The 25,479-nt window shown below is 24.2% G+C and overlaps 2 protein-coding genes and 1 long non-coding RNA gene across 3 annotated transcripts in view; 1 reads left to right on the forward strand and 2 right to left on the reverse strand.

The window, feature by feature from the left end:
- Nucleotides 1-25,479, reverse strand: part of LOC122504662 (nucleoredoxin-like) — a 106,981-nt gene that overhangs the window by 20,802 nt on the left and 60,700 nt on the right. The window contains exons 2-3 of the mRNA XM_043615857.1: nucleotides 25,101-25,370; nucleotides 10,125-10,225 (exon numbers count right to left, since the gene is read on the reverse strand). Of these exons, the coding sequence (XP_043471792.1) occupies nucleotides 10,125-10,225; nucleotides 25,101-25,370 (371 nt within the window). The remainder of the gene's footprint in view (nucleotides 1-10,124; nucleotides 10,226-25,100; nucleotides 25,371-25,479) is intronic.
- The window catches only part of LOC122504664, a 98,956-nt gene that overhangs the window by 11,005 nt on the left and 62,472 nt on the right, over nucleotides 1-25,479 (forward strand). The gene's annotated exons all lie outside the window — the stretch shown is intronic.
- Nucleotides 668-9,653, reverse strand: LOC122504661. Its single transcript, XM_043615855.1, has 2 exons — nucleotides 9,499-9,653; nucleotides 668-2,515 (listed from the first exon to the last, which is right to left on the reverse strand). The coding sequence occupies exon 2, from the start codon at nucleotides 2,465-2,467 to the stop codon at nucleotides 974-976; it is 1,494 nt and encodes a 497-aa protein (XP_043471790.1). The 5' UTR covers nucleotides 2,468-2,515; nucleotides 9,499-9,653; the 3' UTR covers nucleotides 668-973.

The raw sequence follows: 25,479 nt of genomic DNA on the forward strand, positions 1-25,479 counted from the left end.
CACTCGTTCATCTTTAATTATTATAAAACATGAATATTTTTTGAGTATCTAATCATTTTAGAGTGAATCAGAATATTCTTTGGGGTCAGGGAAAAAGTCTAAATTTTGTCTGGAAATCAGAAAAAAGTCGGGGGGAAAAATTAAATTTTTGTGGCTACCTTAATAATAAATTTGTCGAAAAAAATCAATTATTTGTGACCTGGTCTATGAAAAGGGACCTTACGTGTCAAAAAATCATTTTTTACTTTTTTATTGATTCGGATAGGGTTTGAAACGCTCTTTAAGATGGTGAAAACCAAAAAATCATAAGTTGATTAGAAGTTTTAAAAAAAAATTTTAAAGTCAGAAGAAACAAGAGTAAAAATACGAAAAAACTGATTTTTTGTTATTATACAAATTAACCTTATTACTGTCTTTTTTTTTACAAAAAACGATCACTTTTTAGAGAAGTTGACAGCTGTCAACTGTCGAATTGTCAATTTAACATCATATTCGTAATCAGCGGCCTCGAAAACCCTTACAAACATGTGTCACTTATTTATACTTATTGTTGCTAGTTAGAAAACTTAGATTATTTTTTCTATGTTTGGGGAGTTTGTTATTAATTTATATAAACAATTATTAAAAAAAAATTTTCATTACTTGTATGTTTTTTATTTTGATGCTGTGATTCACGGTGAAGAAAATAAGCCTAACTTGATTAAAAAATATTAATATTTAAAAAAGTTACAAGGGTTTTTCTAAGTTAAACTTTAACTGCTGTTTTCTCGAAAACTTGTTTTCGCACGTAAGGTCACTTTTCACTGTTCAGGTCACATTTATTTAAATTTTGCTGAAAATATTGGAAAAAATTCAATTAATTTTAAAAATTTTAATTAAATTTTTTATAAAAATTCAATTTTAAGAAATAATTAATTATTCAATTGATTATAAATTAGGAATGAAAACTGAAAAATAAAACTACTTTTTTAAATTATGGTCGTCTGTCCATTTGCGCAGACAGTGCAAGATTTTCTATAATTATTTCCCAAATGCTTTTCTCTTTTGGTTTTTCTCTCAGTTGTGCTAATTTATTCTTAAAATATATTTTTTGTTTCTCAATCAACTCTTTTTCTATTCTAATTTTTTCTTCATGTTCTGTTATTGTTAATTCGTTAATCTTCAATAAACATAATGAAATCAAGTGCATCATTCTGTCATATAATGTTGTAATAATAGCCTCTAATGCTATATTGATTCTTATCATTTTTTCTGTTGTAATTATACTATCAATAAATTCAGTTAGGCTGATTTTATTCACCAAATTGTTCCCCTCAATGAAGTTTCTAATAGTATTATCACTATTTTCCAGAATTTCAATTTTAAACTTTGCATTAGAAGTATTCAATGAAGAAATATCAGTACGTTCAAAAATTATTTTTAAATTGTCTCCATTTGCTCTTAATATATTTTTATCTGCCACTTTATTCCAAGCATCAAACTTTTCTTTGAACCAGTCATTCACTTTTGTCTGTAATGTTACAAATTCCCTCATGTTCAGTAAATCATCATTAGTCTTTTGCAGGCAAAGTTTCGAGTTGACTGAAAATGTGAAACCTATATCCTGATGAGATGGCTTGCGTATGCTATCGCAGTTAGTAATAGCTGGAATAATATTATCATCGATGTCAGAAGTAACTCTCCCTACTTTTTTCACTTTCCTGAAGAAGGCTACACGTTGGTTATTATTTATTATATGCCGTACAAAGCCTTTTGAAACTTCGGATATATCCAATTCTGGACTTGATAATAAATTTGTATTTAATTTATAATTGAGGAATTCAGAATCGACTGGATAATCATTATTAATTTGGTTAGGTGCTTTTGAGATAATTACTGATATACTTGGGAAAATATCTTCAAACGTGTTATTAAAATATCCTTCTACAGTTTTTAAAAGTGTTAAAATCTGATTAATATTTCCACTAGTAATGTCGTTATAGCTGATAACTAAAATAAGTTTCAGAGAATCGACCTTTTTTGTCAAATGATACATATGAAAGGCATTATTTATATCTTCCTTTTCACCTCTATTGTCCTCAAATCCAGCGGTATCCCAGAAGTCCAAATTCTGTAATGCTGACCTTTCTGAGTTCCATCTTGTGGGAATTGTAGTCACTGACACTGATCCAGCACCAATTTCTGGTCCTGGACTATTTTCATTAGCTTTTCTTATTTTAATTTCACCATTCTCTCTATAAGCTTTCAATGCATTTCCCATCAAGTAATTAATTAGTGTACTTTTGCCACTTCTTGCACTGCCTATGACAATTGCCGCATTTCCACGTTGACCTCGAGTTGCTGCTTCGATTCGACGTTCAGAATCATGGAAAAGTTGTTTTAATTCATCTACTTCATCAATATTGAAAACACATTCTTCGCTTCTGATCATCGAAATTAGGAAGCAGATTATTGCTAATCTTATCATGATTGTTAATAAATATATAGTTACTTTTCTCAGTGGATATTTAAATGTCTGAAAATAATATGTATATTATTAACTAAACTGATTGCAATGAAACTTGGCAGTCTCTTAGATATTAAGTCTAATCTTAAAATAATAATTTTTAAATTATTTTTTTAGTAATAATATTAAAAATTTAATGTCATATCTTAATTCCTTACAAGCTAGTACTGTAAAAGTTCAAAAAATATTTAAACTGAACGTTTAATATAAATTAAATAAAATTTTAACGTTTATATTGAATACCTCCTTTATGGGCACTAATGTTTCAGGAATAGTTCGATAAAATTTTCTTCAAATAATAAACTTTCACATTAATAGTTGGTCAGATATGTAATAAATGTTTTTAAATCATACAAAAAGAAAATATAAAATAGCAACAACATACTTATTTTTCTAACATAACTTATATTCATTTTAATTAAATCTGAATAACAGTAAGTAAGACACACAATTATTATTTAATATTTCAGAAAGATTAATTTACTATTAATTAGTTTAATAATGTCAAACTTGCACTGTTATTCAAAATATGCATATTTTAAAATTTTAACATAAAAATTTGAGAATAATAAGGATTTTAATAAATTATTGTTTTACTGATTCCTAAAATAACTCGCGCGCGTGGCCTCTTTCTGTATGGTACTTATAAACATACTTAAAAATCTTTTTTCATTTGACATATTAAATTATGTTTTGAATTCACTATAATAGCTATAAGTTTCACTGATTTGGCTCCACCGATAATCCATTTTCGCTGATCCAGCGAAAATGATATTTCTTGCGTTACCTTTTGAAAACAACACAACCTCAAAATAACACTTGAATGAAAACATTTTTAAATTAACGTTCAAGGCGTATATTCAAATTCTATTAATTACATTTTTATGTTATAACTAATAAAATGTAAAATTAGTAAATTAATACGTATTTAGAGGTAAGAAATGTAAATTTAACATTTGTGATTTTAGAGAAATTTCTATGAGAATGGTAAACTGTCAAATATTTCCAATATGGGTGACCAGTGAAATTCATTTTCTCTATATCAGAGAAACAGTTTGACTACTGCATTGGAAATCATTCACTGAATTAGTTGCATAGATTCTTTATATTATTTATTTTCGAAATTAGCTGTATCCCACAGTAAAAATTTTTTTCCGTGCACCTCTAACTTCAGTTTTTCTTCACTTATGTTAGGTTTTTGAAAAATTTTAATTATTCAAATTCTTTCTGAAATTATAGTTAAATTTTTTAATATATATTTAATTAATTATTAAAAATAATGGATTAATAGAAGAATTTTACTTTAAAATATTATTACAAAAATTGAATTTTGGAAAAGTTGTAAATGATTGCATAAATTCAATTATTTTCAAAAGTAATGCAATTCTTTTAGGAAATTCAATTATATTCAAAATTTTTTAAATATTCTCGTCATAATTTCAATTGAGGCGCATGATTATTCCCTAAATGTCATTTGACCGAACTGCATTTATCCAAACTGTTATTTTAACGAAATGTCACTTTAGCGAATCGTCATTTTTTCAAATTGTCACTTTTGCGAAAAGTCATTTTTGCGAAATATCATTTTTACGAATTGTCATTTATGCGAACTGCCATTTTTTCTAATTCTCTTTTTTACGAAATATGTCACTGTTGCGAAAATTGCTATAATAAATGTATATATGCATACAAGTTTACTACAGCAATTTTCGAAAAAATGACATTTCGGAACAATAACTATTTGTAAAAATGACAATTCGTAAAAATGATATTTCGCAAAAATGACTTTTCGCAAAAGTGTCAATTCACGAAAATGGCGTTTCGCAAAAGTGAGACTTCGTTAAAATAACAGTTCGGATAAATGCAATTCGGTAAAATTACATTTCGGTCAAATGACATTTGGGAAATAATCATGCTCCTCGATTTGTCCACAAATTAATACTCGGGGGTTTTCGGGGTCGCTGATTACGAATCCGTTTTCAGATTTTAAAAATTCAAAATGGCGGATCCAATATGGCGGACGACATTTTCAAAACTTCATCGGGTTCACTTAAAACTTATTGTTACTCAGGGGTTTTCGGGGTCGCTGATTACGAATCCAATATCAGATTTTGAACATTCAAAATGGCAGATCCAATATGGCGGACGACATTTTCAAAAATTTATCGGATTCATTTAAAACTTGTTACTCGGCGGTTTTTTTTTACTCTGCTGATTACGAATGTAGCATAAGATTTTTAAAATACAATGTAGCGTTTCGAATATGGCTGGCGCCATTTTAAAAAATTTATCAGATTAACTTAAAAGTTGTTACTTGGGATTTAATGATGTCGTAGATTAAAAATGTAATACCTCCACGCGGTAAACTCTGGGGTCGTAAGTAACGTAGTATACTTAACAGCTGACTGCGGGGAAAAATTTTATATTTATTATCGTTTCAAAAGTTTTTCGTAATCAGCGAAAACCCTCTAGTAACAAGTTTCAAATGAATCCGATAAATTTTAGAAAATTTCATTCGCTATATTGGATCCGCTATTTTGAATTTTCAAAATCTGAAATCGGATTCGTAATCAGCGACCCCGAAAACCCCCGAGTAAAAAGTTTTAAGTGAATCCGATAAATTTTAGTCAGTCGATTTTTAATTTTCATGTCCGCCATATTGGATCCGCCATTTTGAATTTTCAAAATCTGATATCGGATTCGTAATCAGCGACTTCAAATACAATAGTATGCTCGTTTGCGCAAATTTTAGTTTTCTAAAAAGTTGTCGACATTTTGAGCCCACTTATGAGATTTTGGTCTTGACTGCAAAGGGGTTAAAAGCATTATAGCATGAATTTTAAGAAATAATTGAATTTTGAAAAGGTTTCAAATTAAAATCTTTTAAAATCTAAATTTTCCATACTTATAACTAACAATCTGTAGAATTAATTTTTTTTAAAAAGTTTCATTGAATTTTTTTCTAAAATTATTTGAAGTGTTTATTTTTTAATACGTATTCAATTGAAGAATTTCTGAATAATCGAAATTTCGTAAATCAAGTGTTACGGCAAATTAGTAAAATAATTAGAATTAGTAAAAATGTCTACTAATTTGAATTAGTGACTTACTTTTTTGCTTTTGAATTAGTAAATATTACTAATTCAAATGCAAAAAGTCAGTTACTAATTCAAATTTGTAAGGATTTTTTTTTTTTTTTTTTTTTTTTTTTTATTAGCGGATAAATATTCAATAGTTTTTTTAGTTCATGAAATACATTTGTCTAACTTTATATACCTGGCACAATTGCTAAAAATAAATTCTTGAAATTTCCATATCGATAAATATCCAATAGTTTAAATAAGAACCGAAAGTTAATAATCAAGTAGATAATATTTAAATTATTTGAAAATAACCGAAAACATTTTTCAAAAATTGTTTTATAAAATGGAAATTATTTTATTTATTTTTAATTAAATAAAATTCGTCGAAAGAATTAAATTATTTAAAAATTTATTGATAAAATTCATTATGAGAATTCAATTATTCAATAAATTATTTTTTTTATTTAAATAATTGAATTAAAAATAAATTTCACTTCAAATTTTAGATAAAAATTTAATATTAAAAGCCGTATAGTGTGATTTTTTATAAATAATTGAATTTTTGAAATTAATTTTTTTGAAAAAGATTAATTGAATTTTTTTCTTAAAGTTTTACCGAACTATTCAGTAAATTATAACTCGTCAGTTTTATCGAACACTTTATCTTACGTTTTACCGAACTGTATAAGTGAAGCGCTAATGCATGTATCGTAAGGTTTATGCTTTTTACATTATCTTTTAATGCAATTGCTTTTACAGTCTACTTCTTGAAAAATTACTGTTTTACACTTCATCCCAGTTTTACCGAACTAAATTCAGTAAAATTTCAAGAATACATTTTCTCCGTGTATGAAATTTATGAATATAAAAATAAATTCTAATTAATTGCATTCAAACTTTATAAACAATCTTTTTATAGTCTTTAAGTCACATTATTTCCTGAGAATAACGAAATTACAAATTATAAGTTGAGAATTGTAGAGTAAATACCGACAGATTGGCTCGGTCGGATAAATGCCTGGCTCGGTGGGCGGACCAAGGGTACTTGGTTCGCGCCCATTAGCCTGGGATTTTTCCGGCACGTGAGATAATTTGAGCGGGAGGTTTGACGTCGAAGTATAATGATGTGCACCGTCGATTATTGTCCGGTACACACCATTAGAATTCGACTGTCGATAAACCGGTTGTACTCAGGAGAGGTTTTCTACAGTTTCCCTCTCCACTGGCGAGAAAACCCATTAGACGGGTGGTCCAGTCAAATGCGAGTACTCCTAATTTTCAAGTCGCTCTGTAGGCGCAAAAATTTAGTATTAAGAAATGTTTGTAAGGAATGTTCTACGGTTGTAAAAACACTTGTATAGCCAAGATTGTAGGCTTATAAGACGGGTGTATAAACAAATAAATAAAAAATAAATAAAATAAAAAAAATTGTAGAGTAAATAATACATTAAAAAACTGCAAAACTTTAATTACATTTAATCAATTGACGTTAAATTTGTCACAAAAATGTATTTAAAATTTCTGCTAAAGTTTTATTATCAGTTTAGTAAAATCACAAATTGTGAATTAAAAATGTGAAATTAAAAAATGTACCTAATTTGCGAAAAAATGATATTTGAGTAATTCTAAAAGATTGCATTCTAACTCTATGAGAAAATATGTTTGTTTTTGGATTACGATTTTATAGACAGAATTTTAAAGTAGTAGAAATTTTATTTTCAGTGTTTAAAAAAATTTTGTAAAAGAAGATTAAAAATTTCCTAAAGTTATCCAATCATAAAAATAATATCAGACTTTTATCAGTACAATGCTTAGAATATAAAAGTAGTTTTTTTAATGTTCCTGAAGTTTTAAACGATAACATTCATTTACTGTTTTAAATTTATATTTTTTTTACAAAGAAATATTTTTGTACCTTCAAAGAATTAATTTTTAACTATGTAAAAGTTTAATTATAATTATTTTTTAGGGTCATTTGGGGTAAATGTAAACAAGGGGTAAATGTAAACAGTAGATGTTTGAGCTAAATTTACAAATTAAAAAATAAGTACGACGTCAATATTTTTACCTCAGCTCACCTACAAGATGTTCTGAGTATTGCCAATATTTTATTTTGACAATTGGCAATGCCATAGTGTAAGTTATCTTTTAATGCAAAAAAGATTGAAAATCAAAGTTTTACTGTTTCAGTATTTTGTCTCGCATTTGCATAAAAATAAATTTAAAAATAAAAAATATATATATAATTCTTCCTTATTAATGCCCTAACAAAAATTGACTTTGATTTTTGATTTTCGTCAATTTAGTTAATAAATAATTAAGTGTTTACATTTACCCCGAGAATTCGAAAACTCGGGGTAAATGTAAACAGAACTTGAACTACATTTTAAAAGAAAATAATTGAATAAATTTGCTTCTATTTCACAATTTCATTAATTTGGGAATGTAAAATTACATAGAAAAGGAAATTAAGTCCTCTTTGAAAAAAAAAAAATTTTTTTGAAAATTTGATCAATTTTTAAAAATATTTTTAGGTTCATCCGGCATTTTGAAAATTTAAAATTTGACTTCAAATTCGTATTCAGAGACCTCGAAAACCACCGAGTAGCCAGATTCAAGCAAATTTGATCAATTTTAAAAAATATTATTTTTAGGTTCATCCGCCATATTAGATCCACCATTTTGAAATTTAAAAATTTGATTTTAGATTCTTATTCAGCAACCTTAATAACTTCTTTTTACCAAGTTGAATGAAAATCTATTAAAATTTGTTCAAGTTATTCAAGTTTTTACATTACTAGTTTTGTAATGGTTAATTGTTTATTTTATATGATACATTATCAGTCAACTGGTTGATTTACTATACATCTACGAAGAATTTTTATCAGTTTTTCCATCCCTTAAAACAGTAGTATACTTGAAATAACTTGTTTCTTAAACCTCGCTTAACTACAGTGGTGTTTACATTTACCCCAAATTTTAGGAAAATTTCAAAATCTCGGGGTAAATGTAAACAGTCAGTTTTAGGCGATTCAGGTGCATCAATATTTTTTTGAACCTCATATAATTTTTCTAGGGAACTCTAGTAACAAGTTCATGCAAAAAAAATCCGTCCGTTTTACCTTTTAACAAAAAAAAATAATGTTTTTGGTGAAACATAGATATTCCGTTTACATTTACCCCAATTGACCCTATATAGTAACTTTTAAAAATATCTAAATAGAAAAAAAATTTCGTTCGTTTAAACTTTCAAAGTTTAGGAAAATTATTTTGAAAAATTTACGATTGCTTCAGTCATTTTTTTTTTAGTGAAATCGCATAAGAATATTAAAAATATTATTGTCCTAATTTTTTTTTGTATTTATTTGTCTCCTAGTGGAACATATAGATAATTTTTTTTGAAGAAATTTTAATAAATTTTATCTTTTATAGAAAAAATATTTCTGATTAAGAAGCATTTATACTGGTCACAAAAAGGAATTTATTTTTGGTGATAACAAATTAATTATAAATATAAATTAATACTAAAATTTGCATTATTGCTAGTTTAATACCTAGTTAAATTAATTGTAATTAATTTAACTTAATTAATTAAGTTAAATTAATTACAATTAATTTAACTATGTATTAAACAAAAAATTATTCACAATAGATACAAAAAAGAGAAGCGTTGTTCTTATTTTACTTTTTTATTTATACCTACTTCTTTTGACAGATTTTCATTTATATTTTCAAAAAATTTATTGAATTTCAATTTTTTTTTTTTTAAGTGAAAATAAAAATTAATTGAACATGAAAATTTGTTACAGAGAGAATAATCATGAAAATACTAATTTACAATCTGTAAATATTACTAATAAAATAATTCGAATAAATATTAATTTCATCCTTAAAATTGTAAATTCTTACCGCCTTGGTGTCAAACTTATTCGTATATTTAATACACAGGAATAATCAGACGAAGTTCACTATTTCTTTTTTGTTTCAAATTTTAATGTCACGTAACAGAAGACTTTAAAAATTATACGTGATTCTCCAACTTATATACTGTTTATGTTGAATATTATTTAAAATATCTCAAAATTTTATGTACTGCTATCCAATAGAATTTGCACAGGTGCAACCAATTCAGATTGGGAGAAAAAAATATTATTTATCAGTGAATAGATAGAATGATTAGTTTTTTTTGAACGAAATTAATTATTTAGAAAATTTGTTATAAAATTCTCCGAGAAAAATGAATCATTATTAATCATTTTTATAAAATTTGTTTATAAGAATTTATCTATTAATAAAAAAAAATTTAGTTATTTAAAAAAGTTTTTTTTTCGCTTCTGATCATCGAAATTAGGAAGCAGATTTTCTAATACAATCTGTAAATATTACTAATAAAATAATTCGAATAAATATTAATTTTCATAATAGACAAGTAATCGGTTATTTTATGCAAATAAATTTTTTTTAGTGTAAATTATTAGATGAAATTTATTTTTGTAGATAGAGTTTTATGTTAAAAAAAATGAATATTAACTTACCTATCTGAACTGACAAAAATGACCTCGAAATTGTGTCCTCTTTCTCGAATTCTTTGATATGTATCTACCAATTGAGGTGTGAAGGCTTTACATGGTGGGCACTGAAATCAAATGTAATTCATGTTCATCAGATTATTTTCACTATGGAAAAAGAGAAATTAAATTTCAGTATTCTCTTCATCTTCTATATTCGCAGTTACAAGTATACATAAATTCTTATCGGAAAAGAGTTCAAAAAATTGTATCTCATTAAAATTATCGATAATTTGATAATCAACAAAATATTTATTTGTTTCAAAGTGTTTATTTTTTATTTGATTTATTTTCATTTACATTTTTATTTTATTTGATTATTACAATTCTACTCTTAGTAAAATTTAACTACTTAATTTAATATTTCTAAATTTTTTATTCAAGTTTTAATATAGCAGGCATCACAGTGGGTCCCTTTTTCCCCTTTTTGCTGATTTGTCCCCTTTTTCACCTTTTTTTAATCAAAAATAAACAAGTTTTTCTTTTTTTGAAATCTTTTCCAAAGTGTAATCATAAAATTTAGACTCAATGTTATAGAATTCAGTGCGTTTTATTTTTGATTTAGATTATTAACACCACAACATCATATAAATATGTTTTTTATGTTAATGATTGAAATAATATAGATATCGTAAAGAATTTTATAAATTATAAGGTGGTTCATTCAACAGAATGTAAACTAGAAAAACAATAAATTAACATTCAAATAATTAAATTATTATTATTAATAGTTTTTTCTAAAAATAAAACAAAAATTATAATACAAAACCTTTAATTTTTTTCATTTCTGACAATAATTTCTTTTTAAATATCTTAATTCTTGAAGAACTATATATCATAAAATTATAACTTCGAAATTATTTAATGAATAATTTTATTTATACATTTCAAAATTAATTGAACTTTAAAATAGTTTCGTTTATAATTTTCATAAATAGATGAACTTGAAAAAATTTCAAAAATAATCAAATTCTTCGCAGAAATTCAATTATATTAAAAAATTTAAAGAAATTTCTCGTCAAAATTTCAATTCTCTTTATAAATAGGTAATAAAATTCTTCTTCAAAATTCAATTATTTTCAAAAATTTTAATCAAATTCTTTGCAAAATTTCAATTATTTGCAAAAATTTCCCTAAATTCAATTATTTTCAATATCTACTATTTAAATAAAACTTTCCAAAAGCATTCAATTATTTAAAAAAAATTGTTATTAAAATTCTACGCAAACGTTTAATTATTTTCATAAATAATAAAATAATTGCACAAGAATTCTATTATTTACAAATTTTTTATAAATTTCTTCGCAATAATTCCATTATTTTCATAAATAGGTAATCAAACTCATAGCAGAATTTCTATTATTTTTAGTTACTAAAATTGTACGACTTTTTCGACTTTTTTTTTTTTTAAATGCGACTAATCGATTTTTTTCCCATTTTTCAATTACTTTTTGACTTAAATTTTAAATAGCAGAAATCTTTTTTTCTAAACTATTTATTATTATTTACTAAATAATAATCTTCATATTTCATTATTTCATGAAGTCTGTCTGTCCACACTTAGAAGTTAGTTTTTGTGTATGCTTTTTTTTCTTTAAAAAATATTGTTTGATAAATCAAAAATATGCAAGTATTTTTTCATGATTTATAATAAAATAATATTTGAAATATTTAAAATTTTTGAAAAGAAACACTATATATTCCCGTTTCTTAATATTTTTGTAGAAACTTCGCAATTTTCATAAGTAAGAAATTTGTACTATTTCTATTTCTTCATTACAATTGCTATAAAATTCAAAGTTTCTTAAAAATAAAGGAAAAAAAATGTTTAAAAATTCTATTTGTCAATTACAAGGTTTAATTGAAAATGAAATTGAAACTTTTAAAATTTTTAGAAAATAAAGGAAAAAAATTTACTCAAAAAAAAGTTGTGTTACATTTATTTACGAATTTCTTTCAAATTATTCGAAAACATCAATAACTTTTTTTCTAAATGAATATTTAATTATTATTATTTTTCCATAGGAATTAAAATTCTTCAAAAGATTCGAATTCAAACCTTTATGAAATTAAACAACTTATAAAAAATTGTTATAAAACATGAAGAAATCGAGTCTTCGACTCGGAGCAATCGATATCTTCATGTTTTATAATAATTAAAAAATAATAAAAAAAAAGTAAATTTTTAAATAAATAATAATCAAACCGATTATTCGATTCATTTAAGTATTTCTTTGCGTTACAAAATTAATTATTACGATTAAAAATTATTTTTGTGTCTCATCGTAAATATAAAAAAAAACTATGTTCTATCGTCAGTTATTCGCTCAAATGTAGTATTTTTACTTACATTGACAAAAATGTTAATAAAAACAAAAGAAATAATTATTTTTGTGTCTCATTGCAAATAAAAAAAACTACAAATAAAGTAATTTTCATAAAAATATTTTGTTACATTCTACACTCAATTCTAATAAATCCCATTAATATTTTGCCATTTTTTAAAAAAAATTCTACAATTTTATGCCTCTTTTTTGTCGTTTTTTCTAAAATTTTATGCGACTTTTCGCGACTTTTTTTTGGGTCTTAAAGTCGATCCGAGCCCTGTTAGTACAATTTTAATCAAATACCTCGAAAAATGTAATTATTTTCAAAACTTTCATTAAAATTCGTCGAAAGAAATTAATTATTTAAAAATTTGTTGATAACATTCTTTTTGAGAATTCAATATCAAGAAACATTCAATTATTCAATTCAGATTATTTATCTTTCTATTTAAATAATTGAATTCTCGTAGAATTTTCTAATAGAAATTGATTTAAATGATCTTAAAGTTTTGAACGTTCAAATGAACAAAATTTATTTATTTCTTCTTCAAATTAAACTTTTAATACAAAATTTTGCGTCACTATTAAACAAATTAATTATAAACTTTTCTAAATGTAAAATTTAAGTTTTTAACATTAATTGTTATCAATAAACTATGAAAATATTTTTAACAAAAAATATTTCGTTCATTTGAACGTTCAAAACTTTTTGTTCCTTGATTTAAGTGAATTTTAGTTAAAATTTGACATAATAATTGAATATTAAAAGCATATTATAGCGTGAATTTTTAAAAATAATTGAATTTTGAAAGAGTTTCAAATTGAAATCTTTGATAATCTGAATTTTTCATATTTTTGATGAAAATAATTTTGAAGAAGTAACAGTAAAAATATTTTTTATAGTAGAAAATAATGATCTTATCACTCGGTCATCTTTAATTATTATAAATTGTTGAATTTTAAAAAGATTTAAATATGAATGTTTTGAAAATCTTAATTCCTATGGAAAAATAACAGTGATTAAATTTTTTTTTTAAAAAGAAGTTATTGCTGTTTTTTAATAATTTTACAGTTAAAGAAATTCGTAAATAAATGTAATAGAACATTTTTTTTGAAGAAACTAATCACATTTAGAGTGAATCGCAGAATATTCTTGAGGGAAAAAGTCAAAATTTTGTCTGTAAATCAGGAAAAATTCAGGGAAAAATAAATTAAATGTTTGTGGCAACTGATTAAAATCGAATCATTTTTAAAAAATGTTATGAAAGCTATATGATAAAAAATTTGAATTATATATATGCAAGTTGTATAAACAAATAAATTTTTATCCCCTTTTTCAGGAAAAAAAATTCCCCTTTTCACTTTTTTTTTGAGGAAAAAAGGTACTGTGATGCCTGATATAGGGAAAAATAAAGGTAACTAATATGTTAATTTTAATGAATGTAAATAAATTTAATGAAATACATTTTTTTCGGTGAATTTATAAAAAAAAAAAATTTAGGGAATCTTCATTGTTCTTTTTCAAAAAAAGAAAAAGAATTGATTCCAATTGTCTTCTTTGGAAGAAATCTTTGTATAATAATTTATTTAGACTGAATGTAACGAAAAAAGACAAAAAAAATTCCAAGGTCTTTCTCTCGTCGATTCATTCTAGGAAAGTCATCGTCGGAGACTAACATTCTTTAATACTATTAATATCACGTGACATAAAGCAGTTTCTTATATAGCCGGACTCATATATTGGTAGATTGGTACTAAAAATTGCGAGGAGGCGAAATTGTCGTATTAAACATATGTGCCAATGACTACTCATAGATGCGAGTAAAATGGCAATATGTATTTTTATATTGGGTAGACAATTTTTTTTTCTTTTCTTTTTTTTTTTTAATAAGAAACTAGAAATTCAAACCATGTGACTGTGTACATCGACCAGACAATCCAATATGCAACGTGTATCCGACGTAGCGAATAAATGTGTAGGGGCACTTGTAGTTGGTGGGAAGCGCAAAATTCAATGATATTCCCAAACCCCCCCCCCCCCTCCTTCTCCACCCCCTTGGGGGCAAACCGTGTGATGCATGTACCCAATTCCCTTGGAAAAAATTTCTTGATTAAATTTCAAGGGGGTTTTTTAGCTTTCGGAATTTTCCATTATCGAAAATTCATCTTTATTGAATTTATTCGCGTCTTTTGGCTATTAGATTTTGTTGATTGGGAAAAATTAACTTATTTACAGCTGTGTTCATAAAAGCAAACTGTATTTTAATTGTAACTAACTATATATTTAAACTTTATTTTAATTTCTGCGAAGAATTTGTTGTGTACAAAAACAAAGGATCTTTTAAAGAAAAAAGTTAGCAAAATTGACATTAATTCCATTTCTAAGAAGAATTTTGTTATTAATAAAAATATAGTTGAATTGATTTGAATGAATCTATCAATATTTTTCAAAATAACGAAATTCTTTTGAGAAATTGAATTAACATTGTATTGAAAATAATTGAATTCTTGTGAATAATTTTATTAACATTTTTTAAAATAATTAAATTCTTTCAAAGAAATTTATTAAAATTCATAAAAATGATCGAATTCCTTCAAGAAATTTGATTAAAATTTTCTTGAAAAAAATTAAAATCCTACAAAAAATTTTATTACAATTGAATTGAAAATAATTTTATGTATTCGAAGAACTTTATTAACATTTTTAAAAATAATTGAATTCTTCAAGGAAACTTATTACAATTATTGTATTGAAAATAATTGAATTTCTGCGAAGAAGTTTATTATTTATGAAATTAATTGAATTCTTGTTAAGAATTCCATTAAAACTTTTAAAAATAATTGAATTTTTGCTAAGAATTTTCTTATTTGTGAAAATAATTGATTTTTTTCGGAAGAATTCTGAAAAGAATTGAATTTCTGCTCAAATGTTATTGTTTATAAAGATAATTGAAATTTTTACTACAAATTTTAAACATTTTTGAGCATAAATGAATTTCTGCTAAGAGTTTTATTATTTATGAAAATAATTGATTTCTTGGGAAGAATTCGGAAAAGAATTGAATTCCTGCTCAAATTTTATTGTTTATAAAGATAATTGAATTCTTGACAAGAATTTTATTAAAATTTTCGAAAATAATTGAATTCTTTCAATAAACTTTGTTAACGTTTTTAAAAATAATTGATTGTTTTTTATTAATATTTTTAATATTTATTAAAAATAATTGAATTCCTGCAATGAATGTTATTATTTATGAAGATAATTGAATTCATCACAAAGTTTTTCTAGAAATTTTTGAAAATAATGGATTTTTTCTATGAATTTTATTAAAACTTTTTAAAAAAATTGAATTCTTAGGAGAAAATTTATTAAATTTTTTGAAAACAATTTAATTTTTTCCATAAATTTTATAAAACATAATTGAATTTCTGCAATAAATTTCATTATATTTGAAAATAATTGAATTTTGGACAATTTTATTAAAATTTTTGAAAATAATTCAATTTTTTCCATGAATTTTATTAAAACTTTGTTAATAATTGAATTTCTGTAAAAAATTTTGTTGTTTTTGAAATTAATTGATTTTTTGGGAAACTTTTTTGAAAATATTTGAATTTCTGCAAAATTTTGTTATTTTTTAAAGATAATTGAATTCTTGAGAAAAATTTTATTAAATTTTTTTAAAACAATTCAATTTTTTCCATAAATTTTATAAAAAAGAATTGAATTCCTGCTATAGATTTTATTATTTTTGGAAATAATTGAATTTTTAACAATTTTATTAAAATTTTTAAAAATAATTCAATTTTTTCCATGAATTTTATTAAAACTTTTAATAATAATTGTATTTCTGCTAAAAATTTTGTTGTTTTTGAAAATAATTGATTTCTTGGGAAACATTTTTGAAAATAATTGAATTTATGCAATAGATTTTATTATTTTTTAGAATAATTTAATTTTTTATAATTTTATTAAAACTTTTGAAAATTATCCAATTTTGTCCATGAATTTTATTAAAACTTTGTTAAGAATTGAATTAATGCAAAAAATTTTGTTGTTCATGAAAATAATTGATTTCTTGAGAAACATTTTTGAAAATAATCGATTTTCTGCAATATAAATTTTGTTATTTTTTAAAGATAATTGAATACTTGACGAGAATTTTATCAAAATTTTGTATTCCTGCGATTGATTTTATTATTTTTGAGAATAATTTAATTTTTGCCAATTTTATTAAAATTTTTGAAAATAATTCAATTTTTTCCATGAATTTTATTAAAAGTTTGTTAAGAATTGAATTTCTGCTAAAAATTTTGTTATTTATGAAAATAATTGATTTCTTGGGGAACATTTTGTTATTTTTTAATGATAATTAAATTCTTGACAAGAATTTTATCAAAATTTTGGAAAATAATTGATTTCCTTTGAGAAATTTTTATTTCAATTGTTTTGAAAATAATTGAATTCGTACCTTTTATTTGGAAATAATTTATGTGCGAGTATCTGTAACTATTACAAACATTTTATGCCAGTTTTGTCATTTTTTATTTCTGAATTAAGTCCGAGGCCTGAAATTTGTGACTTTTAGTTTTAATTTCGTTCCAAGAAGTTTAAAATTAAAGGTCTTAGATGCTTACATATTTTATTTTATCCCTCGTGTCAAAAATTAATATTTGCAAACAAATCTCAAGCAAAAAATTTATTGAAAGTTTTAAAATTCATTAGAGAGGTTCCATATATCGCATTGGTTTACAAAGAAAATCTTATTTTACGATGTCACTTATGCTTGACGTGAGCTAAAGGGATAATCCCCCGGATGCTGTTCAGCTAATTACCGCAAAGATGGTTTTAACAGAAAATGATATTGCTTGTCGTGTTCGCCTGACAAGAAATTGTGAATGGCACCCTTTTTCTTTGTTGAAAAAAAAACGAGAATCTCTCGCCACACTACCGGAAAGAAGGAAAACTTTCTTGAAAGGGAAAAAAAAATTTATAATCCCTCCCTCCTCTAAGGAGTGGGGGTCGAGTAAAAAGAAAGGTCGGTACAAATATTTAATTCTTCTTGAAGCATCGACATCTATTATTTCTTTCATTTTATTTTTTCTTCTTTTGCATTTTACCCTGTGTTTCTATTCTTCGCTTTTCATTTTTGTCTCGCAGACACTTACTGTGTATGTGTATATATATATGTACGATAATTCTGGAAGCTCTGTTGTTCCCGGATAGTTAAATTGCTTATGCAAACTACTCGAGGAGTTTTACCTCCATCTTCTGTTTACCACTCCACCCTTATTTCTTTTGTAAATTCTATACGGAGGTTCAAATTTGTAGAAACGTAAATTCGGCGGAGAATTTTTTATTTTGCATTGCATGAGAGTCTTGTGTTTGTTTAAAATTTAAACAATGTTTGATATGCACATGTATTATTAAATTTTGCGCATAGGTCTGAATATCAAGTTTAATAACCGAAGGTTTACAAAATAAAATGAATGCATTTTTTCTCGCATCAAAATAAATGTTTTTATAATTCACAACTTTATTTATTTGGCATCATAGTTGGTTCATTTTTTACGCTTTTCCCCTTTTTTGTAGGGTAAACTAAACCAGGGCTCGAAGTAGATCCGTAAAAGTCCGTAACTTTGCTTGAAGTCCGTAAAAGTCCGTTTTTTTGAAAAAAGGTCCGTAAAGTCCGTAATTTCATTCAAAAAGGATGAAAAGTTCGTAAATTATACGATATAAATTAAGAATTTTAGAGAAATTACAAATGATTGCAAATGATTATGATCAAAATTTTCTTTAAATTCTCGTCAAAATTTCAATTATTATCTTTAGAAATATTAAAATTCTTCTCAGAAATTCAATTATTTTCAAAAAATCTAAAAAACATTGTCAACATTTCAATTATCTTTATAAATAAATAGCAAAATTCTTCGACAAAATTCAATTATTTTCAAAAATTTTAATAAAATTCATTAAAAAATTTCAATTATTTTCATAATTAACAATATTTATCACACGAATTCAAATATGTTCAAAAATTTTTAACAATTCTCGTCAAAATTTCAATTAGGGGAGACCGGGGCTACTTGGCGCAGGGGTTGCTTGGCGCACTCGAGTTTTTTCAAAAATTTTGAGTTGAATAATTTTTTCTCTCCACTCAAGTTCAAGTACTTAATGAACTCTAAGTTTGTACAAAGTTTCATTTTTATTAATTAATTATTGTGGCGTATAGATTAAAATAATTGATTTTGGTATTCGAAAGTAAATTTTTGACCTCCTCATTTTTTTGTTATATCTTTTTAGGAAATGATTTAAAATAAAGCTCAAATATCAAGTTTTGAGCTCTAACTATTTGTTTTCTAGGGACAATAAAGAATCTTTGATTTTTATTAATGTTATTAATAAAAACTTTATAAATATATAAAAAGTACCTCCGGGGTTACTTGGCGCGGTTTGGCTGGGGTTACCTACTGGTTTAGTTATATATACCATAAAAGATCTCAAATGTTAAAATTTTATAAATTATTATTTCTTTATTAAAAATATAATTATTTTGTTTAAAAATTGTTGTGAAGGGTGCGTTTTTTAAAAATTAACAGCATATATTTTATAAAAGTTTTCTATAATTTTACGATTACACAAAAAATGTTCTTAATTGTAATTAAATATCATCCTTTTTAAAATTTTTTTTATTGTAAAATGACAGTAAAAAACTTATTTTACTATATCATATAATGTTTCAACTTTAAATCATATAATTTAATTAATTTCAGTCATGCGCCAGGCAACTTCGGGTGGTGCGCCAAGCAACCCCGGCCCGGGGTTGCTTGGCGCACTTTACATAGCTTTGAATAAAGTGGTATAAAAAAAAACTATCAAATAGATTGCAATTTTTTTTGTTTTAAATTGAAGCTGAAATGTTACAGTAAGTTTTCCGTGCAATAGGAATTTAAAAAAAGCAAAAATGTTTTAGTTAAACAACAAAGAGTAAAAAGTGCGCCAAGTAACCCCGGTCTCCCCTATCTTTAGAAATATTAAAATTCTTCTCCGAAATCCAATTATTTTCAAAAAATCTAACAAAAAATGGTCAAAACATCTCATTTATCTTTATAAATAAATAGCAAAATTCTTTAACAAAATTAAATTATTTTTGAAAATTTTAATAAAATTCTTCGCAAGGATTCATAATTATTTTCATAAATAATAAAATTCAATGCAGAATTTCAATTATTTTTAATACAATTTTAATCGAATTTCTCGAAAAATGTAATTATTCTTAAAAATTTTATTAAAATTCGTTGATAGAATTCAATTATTTGAAAATTTGTTGATAACGATTTTTTATGGGAATTGAATTTTAAGAAACGTTCAATTCTTCAATAAATTATTTATTTGCATTTTATTTGTATTTAAATAAATGAATTCTAGTAGAATTTTCTAATAGAAATTGATTTTCATTTCACAAAAATGAATTTCAGTTAAATTTTAGATAATAATTGAATATTAAATGCAATGGAGCGTGAATTTTTAAAAATAATTGAATTTTGTAATTAATTTTTTTGAAAAAGTTTAATTGATTTTTTTAAATATTATTTTTAGTTTCTATTTTCTAATATTTATTTAATATTAAAGAATTTACGAATAATTGAAATTTCGTAATATTGAATATTGTAAAGAAATGAATTTGAAAATTGTCAAAGAACTTTTTCGGAAATTATTAAAAATAATCGATATAAAGAAGAATGTTAGATAAAAAAATTTTTAAAAATAATAATTGAATTGATAATGATTTTAATTATTATAAATTATTTTTATTAATAATTATTATTACCTAATTATTATGAAACATGAAGAAATGGATGAGTTCGAGTCGAATACTCGGAGTTATCGATTTCTTCATGTTTTATAGTTATGAAAAATTGAATTTCTAGTTTTAAGTAAAATATTCTCTTATTTGATTCGGCCTGATTTTATTTTTGTCAGCAGTTGGTCCGTAAATGGTCCGTAATTTTTAATTTTTGGTCCGTAAAGTCCGTATTTTTAAATACTTTCACTGCTTCGAGCCCTGATTAAACTCTAAATTTGAATTAGAAAAAATGTTTATTAATTTGAATTAATTAATTTGTTAATTAATTTGATTTTTTCCTTTCACAGTTTTTGCAATTTTTTATAGGGCTTCTAACATTAGGGGAGACCGGGGCTAAACCGGACAAGTCAAATATTTCCGAAACAAGGTACTGAGTTTAGTAGAAAAAAAGTTTAATGGAAAAAGTTAAGAAGAAAAAATATATTGCAGGTTAATTATTAGATGACGATGTGGGGCTGAATCGGACATCGTGATAAAAAAACAACCAAATCTTTGAATTCTTTAATTTATTTTATATTATATTCTTTGCATAGAACCACTTTATAAATAAATAAATAAAGAATTTATTTTAAAACTCGAATTCGCAAGCGAGTTGCTACAAACAGACAAGTCTGAAAACAGTAATTCATTTTATATTATATTAATTACCGATTTTACATTTTATATTATATTATTTGTATAGAACTATCTACAAATAAATAAATGAAGAATTGATTTGACTTTTCTACAAAAAAAACGAAAATTTGTGTCTCATTCTTTAATTAATTAGCCGTGTCCGATTTAGCCCCATGGGGTGTCCGGTTTAGCCCCACCAATTTTCGGATTTTCGTTTTTGAGGTAGTCACCTTTGAAGCAATATATCTCCAAAGCTACTGTAGTTTTTTAAAATCGAACAAGTGCGATTTGTAGGTGAAGGTATAAGCTTCAAAACGGTATATTACTCTTTAGCAAAAAATATTTTTTTGGATGAGTTTTCTGGTCAAAGACCAAATCCGTCCGGTTTAGCCCCGGTCTCCCCTAAAATAAACAATTAGCAAAAGAAAAAATTGTCATTAAGTAAACGTAGGTAACTTCAGTTTCATAAAATGTTATTAACATGTTAAAAATACTCGATTAATTGTAAAAAATGCTGAACAAAACTAAATTTTTAAATTCCTAGAATTTTTCTCTATATTTTTTCGTATGTATGTAAGAATTTTTCTCCATTGCACATAAACAAAAAGAAGTAGAGAAAGAATTTGTTTTCCTTTCATTCATAGAAGTAAAATCGTTTTCTTCGAGTGTTTTGTATATAACTAGACGTTTTACTAAAAACTTGAAAGCGAGTAAGACCCGTATGCACGAGATATTTTTTAGACGGAACGTTGAGGATCAACTCGAGAGAGATGGTAGGAATAGATAAATTTACCTGATTTGCATAAGGAAAGCTTTAAAGCTCCATTGCCGAGGCTATGGATTAGTTGAAGATAGATTTTTTTTTACTATTCTTATTGTTCTTATAGAAGAAAAGAGAAGAAAAAGTAAGATAGAAGGGAAGAAAGAAAGAAAAAATGAAAGACGTGCTCAATTTATTCGAGATTTTCCTTAAATCTCCATCATAAAGAAATTCTACGAATCCGCAAAAAAGTACAGATTTCTAAATGAGGAAAAATTTTTCACATTTTTTTGAACGCGTATTATACAAGAGAAGTAATAAATAATACTTGTCAAAATGCTGAAACAAATTTTAAACGTTCTTTCAGATATTAATAATATTATTTTATTTCTACTATTTTTATTATCATTTTTATTCTTTTCCTTATTTAGATTTTTATTATTATTCTTGTTTTATTTATATTTTTATTATCATAATATTATTCCTATAATTATTATTTATGGAATTAATTATTTTAATTATTATTTAATTTAATTGGACTATTATTATTTATTTATTTATTTACAATATTATAACATTAAAACTAATTAGTTATTTATTCAAGTTATTATTATTATTATTCTTATTATTGTTATTTATGCAATAAAATAATCTGTGTACTTTGATAATTGATAAATTAATCATAAAATCTAAAATTAGTATGATTTGAGAATGGCGAGAAAATTCGAACTAAATGTAATGAAGGAAAAAATTAATAGTAACGAAGTCAGAGGATTTTTTAATTACAACCATTCACTCTTTATGTATACCATTATTTTCTCTCTTCTATTCTCTTTAAATTTTAATTAGTATATTTTCACCGGGAATATATCAGTGCGAAGTAACTTCAATTGTTAATTCTTTTTATTGATTTTCTGTCAAGTTTATTACTTAATTTTTCATTATGAAATTAGCAAAACAGTCATTTTTACATTAAAAATTCCGAGTATTTTATTTTGTTTTCTATTTGACATAAATCAATGATTTTTTTATGGTGTCAAAAAGTGACGTTTGTGACTCTATTTCAATAAATAATAATCCGATAATTCAATAATTTGATAAGAATAAAAATAATAATAAATAACGTACTCTAAAAGAATTATTTGAGACAAATTATTTTTCTTTATTCTTTCTCAATTCTCAAACAAAATTTAAAAAGCTTCTCATTTCTGTAAATAAAATTTAAATGACTTAAATTGTAGAATAACTTTCTTAAAAGTTTAAAGATAATCGAATTTTTATAAATTGGTATTTAAAATTTTTTGAAATAATTAAAATTTCCTAAAATTTTATTAAAAATAATTGAATTTTATGAGTGGTGTTTACAATTTTTATTAATAATTTAATTTCAAAACGTTTCATTTAGAAATTTTAAAAAATTTGAATTTTGAATAATTTTAATTAAAAATTCTAAAAAGATTAGTTTTTTGAAAAAATTTTCTTGAAATTTTTTTGAAATTAATTGAATTTTTCAATATGTTTAAGGGGAAAAATTTTCGAATTATCGAAATTTTGTAATTTTTAATTGTAAACAAGTGAATTTGAGAAATATTTTAAGTTAACTTCCTTTGATTCTTTAATCAATTGAATTTTGAAAGAACTTTCTGAAAAAAATCAATATATTCCAATTTTTAATTTTATTTTTGGAACAGGATTTTTCACAGAAATTATGACATTTTAAAATTTTAAATTCAAACCTCTTTTAAATTAAACAACTTATAAAAGTATTATTTTCATCATTTTAATTCAATTATTATTTTCTAGAATTTTAGATTATTTTTTATGAAAATAATAACTGAATTCATTAAAAAATATTTATTATTTTGAAAATAATTGAATTCTTGTGAAATTTTTATTATTTGCATACAATTTTATTAAAATTTTTTTTTAAATAATTGAATTCTTTCTGGGAAATTTTATTAAAATAGTAGATATTGAAAACCATGGAAATTAGAAATTTCTTTGAAAATAATTGCAATTAGGACAAGAATTTTTTTGACATTTGTGAAAATATTATTGAACTTTGGAGAAGAATTTTGTTATTTATAAAGATAATTGTGATTTTTGCGAGAATTTTTTTTCAAATTTTGAAAATAATAATTGAATTTTATAAGAATTTTAATTATTTTCAAAATAATTGAATTCTTGTAAAATTTTTATTATTTATGAAAATACTAAAATGTTTGCATACAATTTTATTAAAAAATCTTAATAATAATTGAATTCTTTTTGGGAAATTTTATTAAAACAGTAGATATTGAAAATCACTGAAAATAGAAAATTTTTTGAAAATCATTGAAATTAGGACAAGAATTTTTTTGACATTTATGAAAATATAATTATACTTTGATGAAGAATTTTGTTATTTATAAAGATAATTGAGATTTTTACAAGAATTTTTTTTCAAATTTTAAACATAAGTAGTTGAATTTTATTTTTTTTTAAATAATTGAATTTCTGTAATTCTTTGTAATTTCTCCAAAATTAAATTTTTTTAGTATTTTAAAGGAAAATTTAAATTAGAAAATTTTTAAATTCTATTATTTTCAAAATGGCTAATTTTATGTAAAAAAAGGTAGGAAGAAGTTAGCCGCGCGCTAGCTATTAAATATTTATCTAAAAAACTATTGATGTTTACAATTAATTTAACAATTAAAGAGATTCAAAAATAAATGTATTAAATAATTATAATATTCACTGAAAAAAACATTTATTTGGTTCCAAAGAACGATTACTCAACTATTATCAATTAAATACTTGAATCAAATATTTTTTATTTTAGTCAATTAAATGGTTGATCAATTGATATTTGCTTTAAATATAGAAATTATTGGTTCGAATACAATTTAAATGATTTAAATAAAAATTAGTTGATTCAAGTAAATATTTACTTGATAATAGACAAGTAATCGGTTATTATAGAATCAAATAAATTCTTGTTTTCAGTGTAATAAATAATTACATTATTTTTTGTGTAGATATTTCATAATTTTTAGGGTGAATTAGAATACTTTTTAGGGTCAGGGAAATAATGCCAAAATTCTGTCTGGAAATCAAGGAAAAATAAAATTAAATTTTTGTTGCAACCTTGAGAGTATAGGCTATTTAGTACAATTGGAATTAATCAGAGTTTTTCTTTTTACCTAAAAAAAAATTGTTTTTTACATTAAAATAAATAAAATCACTTACAATAATTTGAACGGTTGCATTTTAACTCGCGCGAGACAATTATTATACATGAATGTTATAGAAAAACGAGAAATGATGAAGGAACAAAAAAACAGAAAGTAGAAATATAATGATAAGGCGATATGTGACAATGCATAATATTTACCCAGTGTGCGCTGAAGTAGACACCCTTGAAGTAGTGTCGAAGCTCCTCGTAGAGCATGGGTTCGTTGCTGTCGCGAGCGCCACAGGGTAAAAGAGGGCCGTCCACGAGGGTAGCTTTTGGATGAGGTGGTTTCCAAGGGAAGTTCGCTCCAGTAAGGTCTGCAAGGGTTCGTTCGACACCCCCTCTGGTCACGACGGAGCCGTTACCACCCTCGAGCAATATCAGAGTTGGCACTCCCGCTTTTATTCGGTACCTCCTCGTCAGTCGTGTCTAGAAAAGTTCAAGAAAATCTCTCTTTAAAACAACTTTCAAGTTAAACGCCTTTCTTAATTGGCCGCACCTTCTCTATACTCTCTATATACTGTTTCTTCTTCTATTC

This window comes from Leptopilina heterotoma, unplaced genomic scaffold (assembly GCF_015476425.1).
Source record: "Leptopilina heterotoma isolate Lh14 unplaced genomic scaffold, ASM1547642v1 Lhet_31, whole genome shotgun sequence".
Taxonomy (NCBI): domain Eukaryota; kingdom Metazoa; phylum Arthropoda; class Insecta; order Hymenoptera; family Figitidae; genus Leptopilina; species Leptopilina heterotoma.

What these genes read in the sequence shown, in the direction of transcription:
- LOC122504661 (XM_043615855.1), bottom strand. Translation starts at nt 2,467, where the DNA reads ATGATAAGATTAGCAATAATCTGCTTCCTAATTTCGATGATCAGAAGC.